General features: G+C 35.7%; 3 protein-coding genes and 1 non-coding gene across 4 annotated transcripts; 1 reads left to right on the top strand and 3 right to left on the bottom strand.

Moving 5' to 3' along the window:
- Positions 1-8,061: 8,061 nt before the first annotated feature.
- Positions 8,062-9,633, bottom strand: LOC124920000 (probable aquaporin NIP-type). Its single transcript, XM_047460384.1, has 5 exons — positions 9,137-9,633; positions 8,812-9,036; positions 8,507-8,707; positions 8,374-8,435; positions 8,062-8,296 (listed from the first exon to the last, which is right to left on the bottom strand). The coding sequence occupies exons 1-5, from the start codon at positions 9,266-9,268 to the stop codon at positions 8,143-8,145; spliced, it is 774 nt and encodes a 257-aa protein (XP_047316340.1). The 5' UTR covers positions 9,269-9,633; the 3' UTR covers positions 8,062-8,142.
- Positions 9,634-9,779: 146 nt separating this feature from the next.
- LOC124919999 (probable fructokinase-6, chloroplastic) lies at positions 9,780-16,913 on the bottom strand. Its single transcript, XM_047460383.1, has 7 exons — positions 16,494-16,913; positions 14,785-14,996; positions 14,007-14,219; positions 12,963-13,160; positions 12,530-12,667; positions 11,275-11,391; positions 9,780-10,217 (listed from the first exon to the last, which is right to left on the bottom strand). Exons 1-7 carry the CDS (start codon positions 16,786-16,788, stop codon positions 10,086-10,088), a joined length of 1,305 nt encoding a protein of 434 aa, XP_047316339.1. The 5' UTR covers positions 16,789-16,913; the 3' UTR covers positions 9,780-10,085.
- TRNAD-GUC lies at positions 11,794-11,865 on the bottom strand. Its single transcript has one exon. It is a non-coding gene; the product is annotated as a tRNA-Asp (tRNA).
- A 973-nt stretch (positions 16,914-17,886) lies between the features above and the next one.
- Positions 17,887-18,393, top strand: LOC124919230 (circumsporozoite protein-like). Its single transcript, XM_047459430.1, has one exon. It carries the CDS (start codon positions 17,887-17,889, stop codon positions 18,391-18,393), a length of 507 nt encoding a protein of 168 aa, XP_047315386.1.
- The last annotated feature ends 368 nt before the right edge of the window (positions 18,394-18,761 follow it).

Genomic DNA, 18,761 nt, shown 5'->3' with positions numbered 1-18,761 from the left:
GCCATGAAAATACTTGGTGTTTTTATCATCTTCCCGCAACCAAATCGCTTTGTTGCGTTGTCCCGCCCCAAACTCCCCCTCTTTACATAGTTCAATCAACTCGTTCACTAGATGAATCCGTGTAGAAATTTCCGTAATAGATAGATCATGAACTTCTTCTGCACCATCAATTGATAAAATTTCACGACTTAGAACCTCAATCTTGGAGCAAAACAATGCACGATCTCCCACAAACCAACTGTTTATCAACTTTCGTAGATTTCTAAGCTTAATAAATAGTCTAGAGGATGGAGAGCTAAACACGACCTCACTCACCCACCACCCTTCCACCTTTGAGATAAAATCATCTTTAGTCAATCACTTGTTCTCGAATCTGAAAGGTTAACTAGTTGGAAGCACCTCCCTCCGCTTAATAAGGATAGGACGATGATCAAAACAACTCAACGGTAAGACCTTTTGAAATATATTAGATACACCGCGAAAAGTCGAGTTACTCACAAGAAATCTATCAATGCGAGATTGCACACTCTATCGTTTCTGTTACCTCTTCTAAATGTAAATTACCCTCCTTCCAAAGGCAAATCAACGAGCTCCAAATTTTCGATTGTCTAAGAAAACTCACGCATATGCCTTGTGAGTCTTCGTGCCCCTTTTTCTCAGTAGGAACCCTAACATATCCCCCACAAAAACACAAAAATAATAGGTAGATCCCAAATACTTATCACCTCCACAGGTGACGATCGATCGACCATTAACAAGTCGACGGAGTCCATCCTCCACCAATGGAATTAAACAATATGCAATCGACATTATAAATAGTATTTTGAGCTCACACTATAAAGCAATGTACCTTCCATGTAAATTATATCCCGACTAAAATTCTCCATTATTAGGACCAGAACCAAGTCGTCCATTCTTTCATGATGATGATCGAAGGATTTACGGATCAACTTTAAGTAATTCTCATTTACTTTGATCAATCTCCTTTTGCCCATCTTACTTTCTGAAATAACCACAACTCCAGGACGATCATAAATATCAATTTTAATATATATTTCAAATATTTAAAAAAAAATACAATCATATCATTTTTATTTATAATACCATCAATATATATACATTTATTTTTTATACTTATTTGTATATTATAATAATTTTCTTCATTTTGATAACATTAATATTATATATTATTTTTTAAATATGTAAATAAATAGATTCAATGACATATTGATAACATTAATTTTCTTCATGTTTTATATTTTTTTTAATATGTCTTATTATCCAGCGGAGTGTAGCATTTGAAGGAGAATTATTCTATGTGGAAAAGTTTTCATGAGTCGTCTAGATTCAATGTGGGGAATAGTTTTTCGATTAGATTTTAGGACAACATTTAGTGTAGTGTCAAAAGTGTAGCTACGACGTATCTTGAGTTTGCTTTCATTGTTATATGTAGAAATGTCACAATTAAAGAAATGTTTGATCCTTGATTTAGTGGTTTCGCTAGCCGAATTAGATATAGAAGGAGATTAAACATTATGCAGACTTTGTCTCGTAATAGAGTTTACTTTTAATAGAACGCAAACAAGTGTCACCGTCTAAACTCTTAACAAGACGTTATGCGTTAGTAAGATATGAATTGTTTCAATGTGGGGCATTGCTACAAGTTATTCTCTAAGATGATTCCATATAATTTTTGTAGGGAAAAACTTTGGGAGTCAAATATTTCATCCAAAAATCGTTCTTTGGATGGAGCGTTATTCATGGTGAAATTCTAACGGATGATATGTGCATAAAAAAATGTTTTATTATGTCTAGTCGCATGTGTCACGAAGAGGTCAAATTGTCAACTCACTTACTTTTGCATTGTCGATGAATGACTAATATTTGGAGTATTTTGTGAAGTATTACTGGGATTTATTAGGTGATGTCCAAATTTTTGAGTAGTTATTGGAAAGTTTGGATTGATGCGTCTGATATGACAAGCCTACATATTTGGGTTATCATCCAAATTATTTTTTGTTACACTATCTAGTTAGAGAGAAATTGTCGAACTTTCAATGATCGCAGTCGTGCGATGTGTATCATTCTGTTAAGCTTGAAACTATAACTTAACTTTCCGAGTTCTTGATTCAAGAAACGTGTTCTTGATTGATGGGACCGAGTATGAAATTCTTTAATCAAGCGCAACGGATATTATGTGATAAGAGAATTCGAGGTTAAAGAGAGAAGAAATCGGGGTGAGAAGAAAATACTACTAGAATACATTTAGTAGTCCAAGATAGAGGTTCAAGGCCGAAAGAATAACTTAGAGTAACAACTTTCACAAGCTTCAATTCATACCCCAAAAAGTGGGATGGGCATCAGCATTTATAGAGGCTGAATTACCCAAGAGTCAGTTACAATTATTTTACAACAACTTTAGGGACTTTGTCAACAATCAGTTTTGTGGGAATAGAAAAACAGAATTAAAATATTATTATGCTATGAAAACAGAGTTCCCGACCGAGTCTCTAGCCCAAGTGTTCCATAGGACCGTGGAGGATACACTTTCTTATTCGTGGATCGTAACATCATCTCCCCCACCAGAAATTCGTCAACCCCGAAGAAGAGAATGTTGTCTTGTTTGCCTCCTTGCTGCTAGCATCTCCGGGCATTGAATGCTTATCACTTCTGCATCTTCCCAAGTTTGGTCTTCTGTTTGGGCCCCATCCCAATTGATTAGTAGCTATTTTTTCATTTTCCCATGAACCACTATGTCTTGTTCACCCACAATTTTGCCGGTCCTGTTTGGTTGTGTGCTAAGTTGGGGAATGTTTTCAATAGCAGCAGGGGTACCTTGGAATGATTTAATTGCGAGACATGGAAGACATTGTGTATCCTGGTGTCGGTCCAGAGTTCCAGCTTGTAAGCAACTTCCCCAATCCTTTCCAACACTTCAAATGGCCCAAAATACTTTGGTGAGAGCTTATGGAATAACTTCTAGACCGAGCGTTGTCTATATGGCTGTAACTTCACCAATGCCCAACTACCCACTTGCAATGTGACATCTTTTTTCTTCTTGTCCTGCTGCTGCTTCATACGATTCTGGGCTCTTTTCAAATGGAATTTTATGAGTTGGAGTGAGGCTTCCCTGGCTGTTAGCGATACATCCACTTCTTCCACTCTCGAGTCTCCTGCTACATATAGTGTGTGGACCGGAGGGGGGTATCCATATATGGATTCGAAAGGTGTTGTTTGTATTGCTATATGGAAATTAGTATTATACCACCATTCAGCCAAAGGCAACCAGTGTACCCAATCTTTCGGAGTTTGGCCAGCCATGCAGCGTAGATAAGTGACCAAACATTTGTTGACTATCTCGGTATGGCCATCCGTCTAGGGTGATAGGCTGAGGATAAAGCTTGTTTTACTCCTTGTATACTTAAAAATTCCCGCCAAAAGGTACTTAAGAACACTTTGTCCCGATCACTGATGATGGTTGTTGGCATTCCGTGGAGCTTGGAAACGTTGTCCACAAATAATTCAGCTATTGTCCGGGCAGAAAAAGGGTGTTACAGACTCATAAAGTGAGCCATTTTCGATAGTCTGTCAACTACCACAAATATAACACTTTTACCTTTTGACTTAGGCAAGCTTTCAATGAAATCCATGGAGACCGATTCCCAAAATCGATTGGGAATTGCTAAGGGCTGAAGCAGACCCTTATATGTTGAGTTATCAGGTTTATTTTTTGGCAAACTTCACAGATTCGGACAAATTATATAATATCTTTAAGCATCCCTGGCCAAGAGTAAACAAGCTGCATTTTCTTCTGAGTGACCAAAGTCCCCGAATGCCCCCCTTCTGCTCCCAAGTGCATGGCTGCAATTAAGATATTTCTGAGATCGTTATTCTTTCCCACCACCAGCCGATCCCTTTTCCTTAACAACCCGTGGTCATATGAGCATTCTGGGTGAGAATCAGCATTAGCAAGAATTTCACGAATGACTTTGGCTAAGTTGGGATTTTCTTCATAGCTTTTCTGAATTTGTTTTTGGACAGCAGTGTGATAGACCGAAATTCCTGCACATTGGACACATGCTACCCGCCTGGACAAAGCATCTGCCACCAAGTTTTCTTTTCCCCTTTTATATTGAACAACAAAATCGTATCCCACCAATTTATAGAGCCATTTTTCTTGTGCCGGGGTTTGAACTCTTTATTCCAGCAAGTATTTAAGAGCTTCATGATCGGTCTTCACAATGAATTGCTTGTACCTAAGGTAAGATCTCCACTTCTCCACCGCAAAGGTCAAGGCCATCAGCTCGTTTTCATACGTGGATGATGGTAACTTCTCTAGTTCAATCGCCTTGCTTATGAATGAAATGGGTAGACCTTCTTGCATTAGTACTGCCCCTATACTAACTTCGCTTGCATCGGTCTCTACTACAAAGGGAATATTGAAATTTGGAAGCGCCAGGACCGGAGGGGAAAGCATACGCTGCTTCAACAATATGAATGCATCTTCAGCTTCTTTATTCCATTCAAACTGACCTTTTTTCAACAGGGTCGTGAGGGGTCGTGCTATGGAGCCGTAGCCTTTTATAAATCTTCTATAGTATCCGGTCAGACCAAGGAACCCTTTCAATTGCTTAGGAGATTCTGGAACTGGCCATGTGCTCATTGCTTCTAACTTTGCTGGATCCGTGGCTACACCATTCTCGTCGAGGATATGGCCAAGATAAGAGATTTTCTTGCACCCAAAATTACATTTTCCCCTGTTAAGGAATAACTCGTTATGTTGCAATATTGAAAGTACCTTATGTAGGTGTTGAATATGTTCCTTCCAGCTCAGGCTGTATACTAGGATGTCATCAAAAAATACTAGCACGAACTTCCTTAGGAATGGTTTCAGGGCCGTGTTCATTAGGCTTTGGAAGGAGGATGGTGCATTGGTTAGGCCGAAGGGCATCACCAAAAACTCATACAGGCCTTTGTGAATTCGGAATGTTGTTTTGTGGCAGTCACCTGGGTGCATCCTTATCTGGTGGAACCCTGAGCGCAAATCGAGCTTGGAAAAGAACCTGGACCCATTCAATTTTCTTCCATTAATTCTTCAATGACCGAAATAAGAAATTTATCCTTAATGGTTGCTGAGTTCAACCGCCTATAATCAATACACATTCTCCAGGATAAGTCTTTCTTTCGGACCAACACCACAGGGGCGGCAAAAGAGCTGTGGATTCTCCTTATGACTCCCATGTCTAGCATATCGTTGACCAAATGTTCAATTTCTGTCTTCTACAGGGCAGGATATCGGTAGGGACGCAAGAATACAGCTTCCGTGCCTTCCTTTAATGGGATGCAGTGATTCTGTTCCCTGGCGGGTGGTAAGTCCTCAGGTTGCTGGAATATTGGGCTGAAGTCATCTAGCATTTGCTGAAGGTCTTCAGGAATATCATCTGGTGGCCTTGTAGAGAGCGAGAAAAATTGTGCTTCGTTTTCACTTCTTATTTGGATCATGGAAGCAACATTGTATTTCTTTAAAAACTTCTCTAGGTGATCACCCTTCATTAATTTGATTTGTTTATGGGGTATGCCTTGCAAGACCGTGGTTATCCCTTCTTTTTCAAAAGAGATGGTTAATTTTTCGAAGTCCCATTTTGAAGGGCCTAGAGTAATCAGCCATTCGATTCCCAGCACAATATCGTACCCTGTCATGGTCAATACCTTCATGTTTGTTTGATAAAACTTACCTTCAATAGACCATTTCAGATCTTGGCAAAAACTAGAGCATAGAATGTTAGAGTCGTCTGCCACTCGGACCGATAGCACTTGGGTGGGAAGTATGTCATGGCTAATGTTCTTCATTATCCTGCTATTAATGAAGTTATGAGTGCTGCCTGTATCAATTAGGATCACAACTGGTAGGTTCCCAACTTTACCAAGAATCTGGAGCGTTTGAAAGGTTTTAGAACCCGTCAATGCATGTAAGAATATGGCTAGTTCTTTCGCTGCGTCAAGCTGCAAAGGAGAATCATCAAGGTCTACCTCCGGAGCAGGTTCTTGGAGACTTGGGGCGACTTCTTGATCATTGGCCGAGACCATGAATAACTTTGTTTTACACCTGTGGTTTGGTTGCCATTTTTCATCGCAAGTGTAGCATAGGCCCTTCTTTCTCTTTTCATCCATTGAAACCGGGTCTAATTGCTTAATATGGCCCTAGTTTGCACTCGAAGAGTACCCTTATGATGAGCTCGGCTTGATGTATGGAGTTCTGTTCGTGCTTTGCCAACTTGGTTTGACGTTGCTCGGACTGGGCAGTATTGGTGGCTCAGTGCTGTACAAGTTCCCACTACTCATTAGGGACCGATACGTTGCTTCTTGGACTTAGCCATGACCATGACTTCGTTTAGAGAATCCGGGAATCGCAACCTGATGTAGTTTACAATCTCCTCCCTCAGACTAGATAGGAAGTAGTCTATTTACGTAGTCTCTTGGCATATGATATAATTTTTGAGAGATCGACATGTACCGCAAATTATATTCTTGAACCGAACCAACCTGTTTCAAATTCATCATCTGCTTCATTGGAGTGTCGTGTATAGAGGGCCCAAATTGCGTCAAGAGGTCGCTCTTGAACACATCCCATGTCAATGCTTCCCTTTGGTTGCGGTTCTGAAGGTATGACCCGTACCACATTCTTGCTTCGCTAAAAAAGTGAATGAGGGCGATTTATAATTTAATGGCATCCTTTGTCTTGTCCACCCTGAAGAATTGCTCGGCGAATATCAGCCAGCCCTGAACATCGGGTCCATCAAACCGAAGAAAGTCGACATTGGTTAGCCGAGTGGGAGGAACATAGTGTTGGTCGCGGTTCTGGCCAGGGTGATGGGGTCGATATGGAGGACCGTGGCAAGAAATCTCATCATCATCATAAGGGCCGGCGCAGGGATCTTAGCCCTTACCCGACGCGCCACTTTCGATTGCTGCAAATCTTTCTTCAACGATATTGAATCTTCCGTCCATATTATTGCTCAATTCGGTCATCTGTTGTTTAAGGGCAGCATGCATAGCAGCCGATTCGATCATATGTTGGTGCAAAATGGCCTGCGTAGCGGCTAATTGTTGGGATAATCCTTCGATTAGGAACTTTAGCGCCTCCATTTCTGTCTGTTGGCGGGTTTCTACCATTTGGAGAATCGCCCAGCTCTGATACCAATATGTTAAGCTTGAAACTATAACTTAACTTTTCGAGTTCTTGATTCAAGAAACGTGTTCTTGATTGATGGGACCGAGTATGAAATTCTTTAATCAAGCGCAACTGATATTATGTGATAAGAGAATTCGAGGTTAAAGAGAGAAGAAACCGGGGTGAGAAGAGAATACTACTAGAATACACCTAGTAGTCCAAGATAGAGGTTCAAGGCCGATAGAATAACTTAGAGTAACAACTTTCACAAGCTTCAATTCATACCCAAAAAAGTGGGGTGGACATCAGCATTTATAGAGGCTGAATTACCAAGAGTCGGTTACAATTCTGTTACAACAACTTTAGGGACTTAGTCAACAATCAATTTTGTGGGAATAGAAAAACAGAATTAAAATATTATTATGCTATGAAAACAGAGTTCCCGACCGAGTCTCTAGCCCAAGTGTTCCATAGGACCGTGGAGGGTGCACTTTCTTATTCGTGGATCGTAACACATTCATAATACTATTATTATGACGTTTTCTGATATTCGTTAGGAAATTAGTCTGTTCATGAGTTAATTGTTCTTCTTGAGAATTTACGAGCTCGATAATTTATTAAGTACTGTTTTTTCTTCTTTTCATGTTTTATCGTTGTCCCTTTAAATTCTTTTCATGTTTTATTATTGTCCCTTTAAAAAAATAATATATACTTTATCAACCCAAATAAAATATCATGAATTTAAAGAGATAGTAAATAGGACACCACTTTTAACCTCCATTCCTTTGATTTTTCAATAAATAGATAAATTTTATGACACCAAGAAAGTAACATAAACGAAAATAAAAATATTTATAAAAGGATAAAACAAGTTAAAACTTGACACGAGAATCATGAAATTATGATTCGATCCTCTTAATTTTACTTATAAAGAAAGACCAAACATTAGACGAAGAACCACTCTGGCTAGGCTAGGTTTCAAACCTTAAAAACTTATAGATAAAAGCTCCAAGTATGGTCCCAATTGGTGGACCAAGTATGTAAACCCATATACCTTTGTAAATATTCTTAACAAAAGCTGGTCCAAGGCTCCTTGCAGGGTTCATTGAAGCACCAGAAATAGGTCTGCATTAATTAATTAAATTAATTCATTATACCAAATTTAATTCCTTAAACAAACAAAAAACGCGATTATTACTTACCCAGCAACAAACACGTTTATGGTTATTGTCATTCCAACCGCCATCCCACCCAACTCTCCAATCTATTCGAAAGAGTCAATTTAGTAACAAATAACGTAACAATTACATTTAAAAAACGCGTAAATATTCGTACCGCTCTATTATCGGTTGAAAGAGCAGTTACAACAAACATGAGGAGGAAAGAAGTGACAACTTCAAGAACAAAAGATTGAATGTCTGTTCCAACAGGAACTGTTCCAAAGAAGTCTTTAGATTCAGAAATATCAAATATGAGATTTAATGTTCCACTTGCTAAAACTGCACCCAATAACTGAGCCACTATATAAAATGGCACCTACAAGTGTACAAAAAAAAATCACTCAATTTTCTCCAAATAACCAAATAAGTCTGTCATTCAAAATTGGTAAAAAAATTCGCAAATTCCATATAAATTTTTACCTCTTTCCATGGAAACCTACGAAAAGTGGCAGATGCGATTGTCACAGCCGGATTGAAATGGGCACCAGAAACATGGCCGAGAGTGTATATCATTACCATTACGATCAAACCCCACGTCAAACATATACCCGGGAATGTAACTGTTCCATCGTAAAGATTGTTCACAACAACAGATCCACATCCAGAAAATATCACAAAGTATGTTCCAATCAACTCTGCCACCATCTTTTACATTGATTGAAATAATTCACAATGACTTAAACTAATCAATCACTATTAAATGAAATAATAATAAAATTAACACGGCGATTCAATTTATATTCACCTTTTGAGCGGTGGAAATAACTGCTGATGATGAGCATAAGACATTTGATTTATGAGTATAATTGTCTTCTTCGAGATCTAATGAAACATGTTGTGATTCTTCTTTGATACCTTCGTCGTGATCATTTGCCATTGATAAAAGATTAAGCAGATGGAGAACAACTTTATATGAACAAAGGGAGAGATCAAATGAAGAAGATGAGATGAGTTCTATTTACTTGAGCAAATGAAAAGGATAATGGGTAAGAGATTTAGATGGAATTAAGATGTATCAGTAATCAGTATTTCAGTTGAGATGATATGGAGGAGGATTAATTAAACAGCCTATTTAGATGGAGTTATTTCGGACATATAATTATATTTCATTTAATAGATTTGATTTGGAATTTGTAAAATTAATATTTCATCTCATATTTAACTTTTATTAATACAAATAATTTATATATAATCAATCTAACTTTAGTAATAAGTTGTTACTCAATTTGTAAGATTGCATGTGATTATGAGTAATGATATTCTTTTATGGGCAATGATCAAATTTGCTTATATCAATTTCAACTTAAGGTAATTTCAGTAAAAACCGAATCTAAGATCTTTGATCTCGTATAAGATTATGTTCGTACTCAGAATACGAAGGAGACTTCCACATCTTCTCAAAATACATTCCAACAAAGGAAAGAAAGTTTTAACTGAAATACATGACAATTCCAATCCAATCCAACAACAACTATGAACATTATACAAAATGTTCATCTCTATAAAAATAAGTGAAGACCATCATAATATAGTGAAATGGATAGAGGTAGATGTGATTACATTATTGAAGCCGATTTCTATTTCACAATGGTCTACACGAAATGATAACTGCTCAAAAGTAATCAACCCGAATCGAATAGTGTTAGGTTTAGAATGTCTTCTACAATGCAACAAGCAATGGGAAGAAGAAAATATCAAACCAGCTGAAGCAGGGCATTTAGCACAGCTTCTTTAGTGGGTAAAGCTGGAATGGCACCTCTCTCTGTAACTGTCAATGCACCACAAACATTCGCAAACTGAAGAGCATTTCTCAACTTTCCTTCATCCTACATTTAAGACGAACTTTTAGTTTTCTGCAGGTTATAGGAAATAGATGAATAGATGAATTAATAAACCGTGCTTCATGATAATGATTTTCTATAGTTTAATCCATTTTTATTAATATATTCTATTTTGAAATAAAATAAGGTACATTATGGAATGATCTATCAAAGACCAACATCTGAGTTCATGAAAAGGATGAGTCCAATAAGTAGGGTGCGATAAGGGTGTGTATGATAAAACTGAAAATTAGGTTAAATTACTGAATTAGTTAAGTGTCTTAACAAAGTGCTGAATAACCAAATAAAAAATCAAATTTAAGTACTTGATATGTTGATTTGATAAAATGTGTAACTAATATCGAAAAAGTACTTAAAAGACTATTTTACCCTTATAATGAATTATTTGAAAATGTGCTGAAGAAGGTGAAAGAACTCATAAGCAGGGATAGAAGGCATATCATGCTTAAAGGTTAAACAATATAATGAGGTTGTTTGACTCTTAGCCACCATGTTAATCCAATGAAATAAAAGAATTTGGTTTAAACTTGAATCTCAAGATTAAAATAGAAGCTTGAACTAATCAAAGTATAAAAAAATCCTTGAAGTAAATTCATGTTGCATTTAGAAGTTCAAAGGTTTGTTTGATGCTATAGTAAGTTCATTGTTGTATAATAGGGCCGGCCCTGGGGTAAGGCAACCAATGCACTTGCATAGGGCCCCCCACTTTTATAGGGCCACCATTTTTTTATATTTAATAATATTATATTATTAATATTATTTTTTCCTCTTTTTTCTCCTTTAATATTAAATATATATTATAAAAATAATTTTTATATCTCCTTTTTAGTCTCGTTATAATATATTAATTATTTATATTTTATTTTATTAATTAAAATTAAAAAAAAAATTACTATTTTAGGGGGCCCCAAAATTTAAATTTGCATAGAGCCCTCAAATCTCAAGGCTTATCAGGGCCGGCCTGGTTGTATTGATCCTTGAGATAAAGTTTTAAGGTTTGTTTGATATCCTATCATTGAGTAAAAGTAAAAAGCAATATTACCTGAAACAAGAGAATATCAGCAGAGATTTGGGATAGTATTCCAGCCACAAAAGCATCTCCAGCGCCAGTTGTATCCACAGCCTCCACTTTCAAACCCTTAACCCTTCCACTGAAATCCTGGAAGAAAACATACTTCAGTTAGGACCAGAAACAGGGCATCCGCTCAACACCTTAACAATCCGGACAACAAATGGAAATAACAGATGTCCCCTACGTGACTTTCGCCATCATTTCCCTTCCTATATTTCAAGAGATCAACGGATTAAATCAACAACTATGACACATTTACTCTGGAAGGGCAGTTAAGTAACAAATTTATTGTTGACTTAAGATCCTGTCCAATTTTCCACAAAATCAAGATTTTTATATAAAAGAATTATTTGATGTAATAAGTGATTTATTTGGGTAAAATGACCAAAATATCCTTAGTATTTTAAAATATATATTTTTTGAATTAAGAGAGAACTAGTACGACACCCCACAGCCACGAGCTACCTTAATGGGGTTAAAAAATAATAACGCCGTTGCCGGGGATCGAACCCGGGTCACCCGCGTGACAGGCGGGAATACTTACCACTATACTACAACGACTAGTATATTTATAAAGAATAAAGTAATCGTATTTAGTTGACGCTTTGATTGATGATGGGATAGTGATTTATTTAGACATGAAACAAACCCTAAGATCCAGAAAGAGGTAATAATAGTATACAAAAAGGTGACAGAATTAGTATCAAGTTTCAAGAGGAAATAAGGATGCACACAGCACCATGCAAGCATATGAAAAGACACATGACATGTTTATTCCAAGCACAACAGAAGATCAATTTCAAGAGTTAGTTTACAAACTACATCTAGTAGGATTGGTAAAGAAACAAGTGCATACACTCAGTTTTGACAATTGACGTATGAAAACAATCTTTCAAATAACCAGTGTTTTCAGGATGATTTTACTTAATTTTTTTCTCAATTCCCCAGGCATTTCTGTTTAAAAATTGTTCAAACAACATGCGCACTAAGCATGAAAAATAAAACAATATCCTCAAAGTTTGTAAATCAATTAAGCGTTAAGGGTTCTTATTGTTCTTCAATAGAAGTAGCGCAAAATGCATTGAAGACACTAGCTGAAAGATCATCCAAGTTAATCACAAGTTGGAACATCAAAGAAAAGTCTTTAAATAAATCTACTGAGACGACAGATTCAGACTTATGAGATTAAAATTAGGCACTAAACACCATAAGCAAGTATGTTTACCTTGGTATAATATCTGCAACCATCTGCTCCTTCAGTGACAAGAAGCAATTTGAGATTTGGATGAAACAATTTACGAACAACTTCATCGTCATAAGGATCCTCCCCATTAGTTAGAAAAGATATTTCTTCTTCACTAATCTAAAAAATATACACTGTAATTAGTAGTAAAAGGAGGTGCAATTCACAACATGACGATTATAAAGTATAGCCGTTCCAAAGAAAGTAAGAAAACATCAATAATAATAATAATATACAGTTGCAATACAAGAAAAACTCAATCAAAATTCTTAGACTAAGTAATGTCAAATCAACATCAGAATTGAATATGTGACAACAAACACTTACCAGAATTTGGTTTCATATAGAAATGGCACACGGTGAAGATGAATATTTACTCAAAAGAATCAATGCCAAGATTTATTTAGGAAGATACCTTGATAATATCAGCAGAATCCCATATGCTCAGGATTCCTTTCCTTGCACTCTCTGCAGAAGGCCACAATGGAAGCCTCAAATTGGGATCATAAGATAGAATTACACCAGCATCCTTAGCAGCCTTTGTTGCCGAGATATGGGCCGACTTGCATGGTTCAGTAATTAAACTTATAGAACCATAGTGAAATATTTTTGCCTGCCACAGCACTGAATATATTGATTAACCACTAGATACTTAAAAAGGTAAGCGGTAAAAACTAAGTAAACATATTTTTTTCTTGTTTACCATGACAGTGTTCCATCCTTTACACTAATAAAAACTTGAAGATGGTTTCTAATCTTTCATAGATGTAAAGTTTAGGAGGGAAAGGACACGAAAGGTCGGTGAACTCTGGCCAAGAGTACAAATAATTTCAAAACTTTAACTAGGTACAGAATAGTTCAAAACTTTGTAAAAAATGTACACATACCCCTAATATTAATTAAACAACTGTCTTTACAAATTAGTCTACATTTGTAGTTTCTTTAAAACATGGACATCTCAGCCTAAAATGCACATATGGATTATGAATATAAATTCTTAAATATACTAAGAATGAGGTTATCATATGTAACTAAGATAATGGTGCTCTAATAAAACTATAAATGGGGACTGCTCCATGAAATACCTGTTTTAACAGTGGAATATATATAACAAAAAATTGAGTTATTTTGTACTTTTTCAAAAATTCAAGGATGTGTTTTTGCTTCTAACCAATGTTAGGGTCTCTTTATAATCTTTTAATGCCTAAAATTTATTTTTTTCCAGGATGTGTTAGTTACTCCAAAGAAGAAATGGAATAATTGTTTGTTCAATTATTTTGTGTGACCTTCACTTATTCTGGACAATAAATAATGGATGTTTTAAATCTAACTGATTAATGTTTAAATTGTTATTTTCTTACAAGATGGCTCTCGAATATTCCTTTGTATATTCAAAGCATAATCATTCTACATTATGTATCTATTTCCTTCACTACTAGTCAACACATTACTCATGTACCTTTCGAATCATGTCATAGTCAAGTTCATCTTCTTGAAGCAGCATATCGGCACTTGGATTACGATAAAACATGAACTCGCGTTCCCCATCACTTCTAAGAGTCACAAAAGCTAAAGCTGTTCGAGCAGCAGGATCAAATCGCATTCCCTCATTGTTTACCCTATTCTCCTTTAAGATATCAGCAAGCATGTATCCGAACTCATCTTGACCAACCTGTGCAATACTCATTTAAGTCATCTTAGAATAATAATGAAAAATAAATTATTTTTGTTTTTACGCTTTCTTACTAATAGGTGGGTTGAAATGACATAATTGAACCAAATTATTTGAAAATAGTAGACTAATAAATGTTAAAGCAAAAATGTTTTATGGACTCATCTTTTGCATTTTTTTCTCAAGACCATAAATCATGTAATGTTTTCACATTAGCAGCTGCTAGATGGAAACAGAAGTTGCAGCAAAATAAAAAGAGAACACAGTTTTTGCTGCACAAGTATCTTGTTAGTAGAAAGAAGATCTAACATTACATTTAATGAAATATCTTTTAAAAACATTTGAAGCAGCAGAAAAAGAGTCAAACAAGAAAAGAGAACATAGAGTAGAAGATTTGTAATAAACGGTTATATGGATTCACAAGCTAGAGGCCAGAGCCAGAGAAAAGTTTATACTATGAAATTACCAATGTCCATTTTTGTGTGTAAAATGTTCATTCAAAAACAAAACATGTATTTGAGATGGTTTCGTAAAATAATTACATATACATTAATGGATAACATACCTTCCCTATGAAAGCTGATGAACCACCCAGACGTGAAATGCCAACAGCAACATTAGCAGGTGCACCTCCAGGAGCTTTTTTAAATGCCGGTGCATCAGCCAATGAAAAGCCACTAATAGTTGGGACAAAATCAATTAACATTTCACCAAAGCATACCACAAGCGATGAATCCTTTGTTTGATACGGCCCATCATCACTAATAAGTGCTTTTCCTAGAAGCATAAAGTTGTTCAAGAAAATAACGAAATCGATACATAAAAGATATGGACTGAAGACAAAATTAAACACTTTCTTTGGATTCAAAGTGGAAATTCAACGATTCCAGAAATGTAAGATTGTTTTTGAACCCATTTCAATTTCAGTTTTAGAAGTTCTATTGGCGTTTGACTCCAAATTTCATCATATTCACATTCCTTAACAACAAAGGTATGCAATGCATTATCTCTCTTTTACCCTTTTGTCTTCTATATTTCCACATGCTTCATATTTGGCATAGTGGTGATATTATAATTTAATCGCATATAAAGATGGCCCTAACTCAACCCTTTATTGATGCTAGACAACTACATCAAAAAGCTATTTCCTTGGCATGTGAATAGGAGGCTGGGTGAAGATATCAAAACTTAAAAAACAAGAAAATCATCAGCTATCTTAAGTCAAGCTCCTACTGCTACCTGCTATATAGATGAGTTGGCAAAATGGATAGACTAAATCCAGTTCCTGTCTCATATATATCTTATATCTTATCGTTTCTGGTGCATGATACGGGTTAGTTATGTTTCTTTAAGGATACGAGTTCTTGCGCTCAACCACAGCTAATGAATCTTAATTAATAAGGGTTAGTTATTACAATTAGATTAATCCAGAATGTCAGTAATTAAATGTAAAATGTTTCTAGGTTCCCTGTGAATGACCTCCTAATATTATCATATAGCATGCCACCACTAATGTATCACAATCACAGATAATGAATGGAAAGTGATTTATGCAGGGCCGAGATGGTGAGTGTCTTGTGGAAATTCAAACTAAGGTTATAGATAATATTATAGTTCCTAAATTATAGTATTGATTATTTGTATTTATTTCCTTAGAAAGACCTTTTAATTTTAGTAATCATGTTTAGAATTTATGTGATATATCATTTCCCTAATAAAGGGGGGATATTTATAATATTTTTTTTAAATGGTACATGTATTATGAAAAATGACAGTAGATTAAAATACATAAAAGCAGGAGATTAAGGAGCACTAAGGTTCTCAAGAATGGTGATGAGCTCCCAAACCCTAATAAAGGGGATCTTATCTCTTGTATATGTAAAAGGTAATAATAATATCTATCACCTTTCTTCCCACATTTATTCTCCTTTCCAACCCTAAAATGAACTTCTCCAATTGTCAAATCTCATTGCATTTATCCAGCCACAGCCATACTTGGCTGTTGTTCCAATTCTTTTACTGGTTCTTCATATCATTCTACCAACTAAAATTTGCTTAGGCTATCTAGAATATTTGCCCAATCCAATCCACAGCATACAAGATGTTATAGATCGAGGAAATATCACATGTTTTTACCAAATGAACCAACTAAAAATGAATTCCTTACAAGATATAGTACTGCATTGTGTTCTGTTGTTAAAGTCAAGACAAGCATATTTATCAAACAAGAATTACAAAGATATAATTAAACCAACAAAAGCATAGATCACGAACCCCGAATTCCAAGTCGCGAAGTAGACGATGAACGAGACGGAGAAGAGTAGTAAGAGGAGGATGAGGAAGCTCTGAAGTTAGCTGTTTTGAAACTAGTTAGTACCGAAGCTGGGAAGGAATGAAACAAGGGATGATGATCCGACGAAAAACCAACAGTTCCATGGAAGATAATAGGTGAAGATTGAATAGCCATGAAAGGATTCGTTGAGTGATGAAATCTGCTGAGAATGTGCGGAAAAGTCGCTGAATGTTCTCTATTAGCAATGTGGTTGATTTGAGAGAAAGTAGCGGTCATAGACAAACAGGTCGACGGAGATATCGAAGAACCAATTTCGGTTTTTGTGACTTTTAGCTTCCTTCAAACGCTGCTATGCTATGTTCCTCCACGGTCCACACTGTCAATGTCAAGTGTTAACACTTTGGGCACTTCGGAATAGGGACATCCAGAAAGGAGGATATATTTCCAAGGCCTTGAATAAGGGTTTTAAAAAAATGGATTATTTGAAAAACAATGATTGTAGTGATTTTGAGGTAGATATTTTAGAGTAATAATTTAAGAGTTTGAAAAAATAATGATTTTGATAATGATTTTTTTTTTAAATATTTTAAAAATAATAATTAAATTAATGTGAAAGAAAATTAAACTTGTAACCTAACAAAAACAAGTACAAATTTTTAACTAACTAAGCTAATAAGACTTTATATTTTAAAATAACTAGGCTAATAAGATTTTATATTTTAAATTTAACACCAAATTTGATTAACGCGTGACATTCTTAAAAATAAAAGTTCAAATTTTTAACTAACTAAACTAATAAGACTTTATATTTTAAACTAACTAGGCTAATAAGATTTTATATTTTAAATTTAACACCAAATTTGATTAACGCGTGACAAATCTTAAAAATAAAAGTTCAAATTTTTAACTAACTAATATATATATATATATATATATATATATATATATGATGATGCTTAATTTTCAAAGGTCGAGAATTGTGGTTAATTTTGATATATATGTGAGAGTAAATGAATATTTAGATTGGATTATGGATTGACCCGCTCGTAAACTTAAAACAGTTAAAAATAAAATTAAAAATGTTATATGTATGTTTCGAACTTACAACATAACAAAACAAGTATTCTTTAATCAAGTCTGATTGGGATGGTGGTTTGCCGAGGGATAATAGGCCGGTAACAATTGAAAGTGGTTAAAAAATATTAATCAAATATTTGATTGATCAAAGTGTGAAGTCACGTTGCTAAATATTAAAAAATATGAATATGATATTTAATAGACCAAAGTGAAAGTGTAAGATCACAAGATGAGAGATTCATTGGAAAAAAAAATATGTAATGAGATATGTGAGAAGATAATTTTTTTCTTTTCGAAATGAATAAAGTGTCAAATCCTAACCCTAAATCAACCGTCCTCCATAATCCTAACCCTAAACTGTCGGCTCACTCTAACCCAAACCCTAATCCTAATCTGATTGTCCACCCCAACCCTACCCTTAACCTTAACCCTAACCCTAACCCTAATCCTAATCAGTCTGTCCACGTCAATCCTAACCCCAACCCTAATTCTAACATACACCCCAACATCAAAACCCTTAGAAAATCTCCATCCCCCTCCGTTGGTTTCCAAGTGAGAGAGGGTTTCTCTTATTCAGAGGTTCTTAAAGCTTCTTCAATTGGACAATGGCGTCATCCCATTAGATTTGGTGGAAAAATCATTGAGTTAGAAGATAGCAATACTAATAAAATAACTATCATATGCACCGAAAAGGGTTCGCACCGTCCTCGAAGCATTCACCTAAGCCTTGTTGATGCAAGACTTTTGGCAAAGTGGTCCAAAACCTCAATATCGTTTCCACAGAATGCGAAGATTCGTATATAAAAAAGACACATTAGTATGGGTCGGCTCGAATAGACAAGGCCACTTCTGCGAAATCAAGTGTGATGGCGACAGCACATTTTAGATCATCATTCCTCTCGATGTAGAGGGCTTTTTTACAACATAATTATAGAAGGTATAAAACACTATGTTTCCAGTCGTAAAGATGATGTTCCAGTGAAGTATAAGTTTTCCAACATCTCCCTCGAGTCGAGCCTTGTGGCTCTCTACGAACCCTGAAACGGGGTTAGTCCCACTACAAAAGATCTGTAATCTTGGGTTGTAGAGGTACTTCCAATTGAGCGCCCTATCGTGATTAGGGATCTCTGTGGCTCATTTCACTTATTCACATTTGCTAGCAATATTGATAA

This window comes from Impatiens glandulifera, chromosome 1, assembly GCF_907164915.1.
Source record: "Impatiens glandulifera chromosome 1, dImpGla2.1, whole genome shotgun sequence".
In the NCBI taxonomy this organism is placed as follows: domain Eukaryota; kingdom Viridiplantae; phylum Streptophyta; class Magnoliopsida; order Ericales; family Balsaminaceae; genus Impatiens; species Impatiens glandulifera.
This window is presented reverse-complemented; position numbering and strand designations above follow the sequence as displayed.

Bases quoted from the DNA above. Each gene is read 5' to 3' on its own strand.
- LOC124919230 (XM_047459430.1), top strand. From the start codon at position 17,887: ATGAATAAAGTGTCAAATCCTAACCCTAAATCAACCGTCCTCCATAAT.
- LOC124919999 (XM_047460383.1), bottom strand. From the start codon at position 16,788: ATGACCGCTACTTTCTCTCAAATCAACCACATTGCTAATAGAGAACAT. The intron at 14,997-16,493 runs GTTCGTGATCTA...TTATGCTTCTAG, and splicing joins TTCGCGACTTGGAATTCGGG to GAAAAGCACTTATTAGTGAT. The intron at 14,220-14,784 runs GTATGTTATCCA...AGTATTGCACAG, and splicing joins CATCAGCTTTCATAGGGAAG to GTTGGTCAAGATGAGTTCGG.
- LOC124920000 (XM_047460384.1), bottom strand. From the start codon at position 9,268: ATGGCAAATGATCACGACGAAGGTATCAAAGAAGAATCACAACATGTT. The intron at 8,708-8,811 runs GTAAAAATTTAT...GTACACTTGTAG, and splicing joins GTAGGTTTCCATGGAAAGAG to GTGCCATTTTATATAGTGGC. The intron at 8,436-8,506 runs GTACGAATATTT...TCTTTCGAATAG, and splicing joins TTTCAACCGATAATAGAGCG to ATTGGAGAGTTGGGTGGGAT.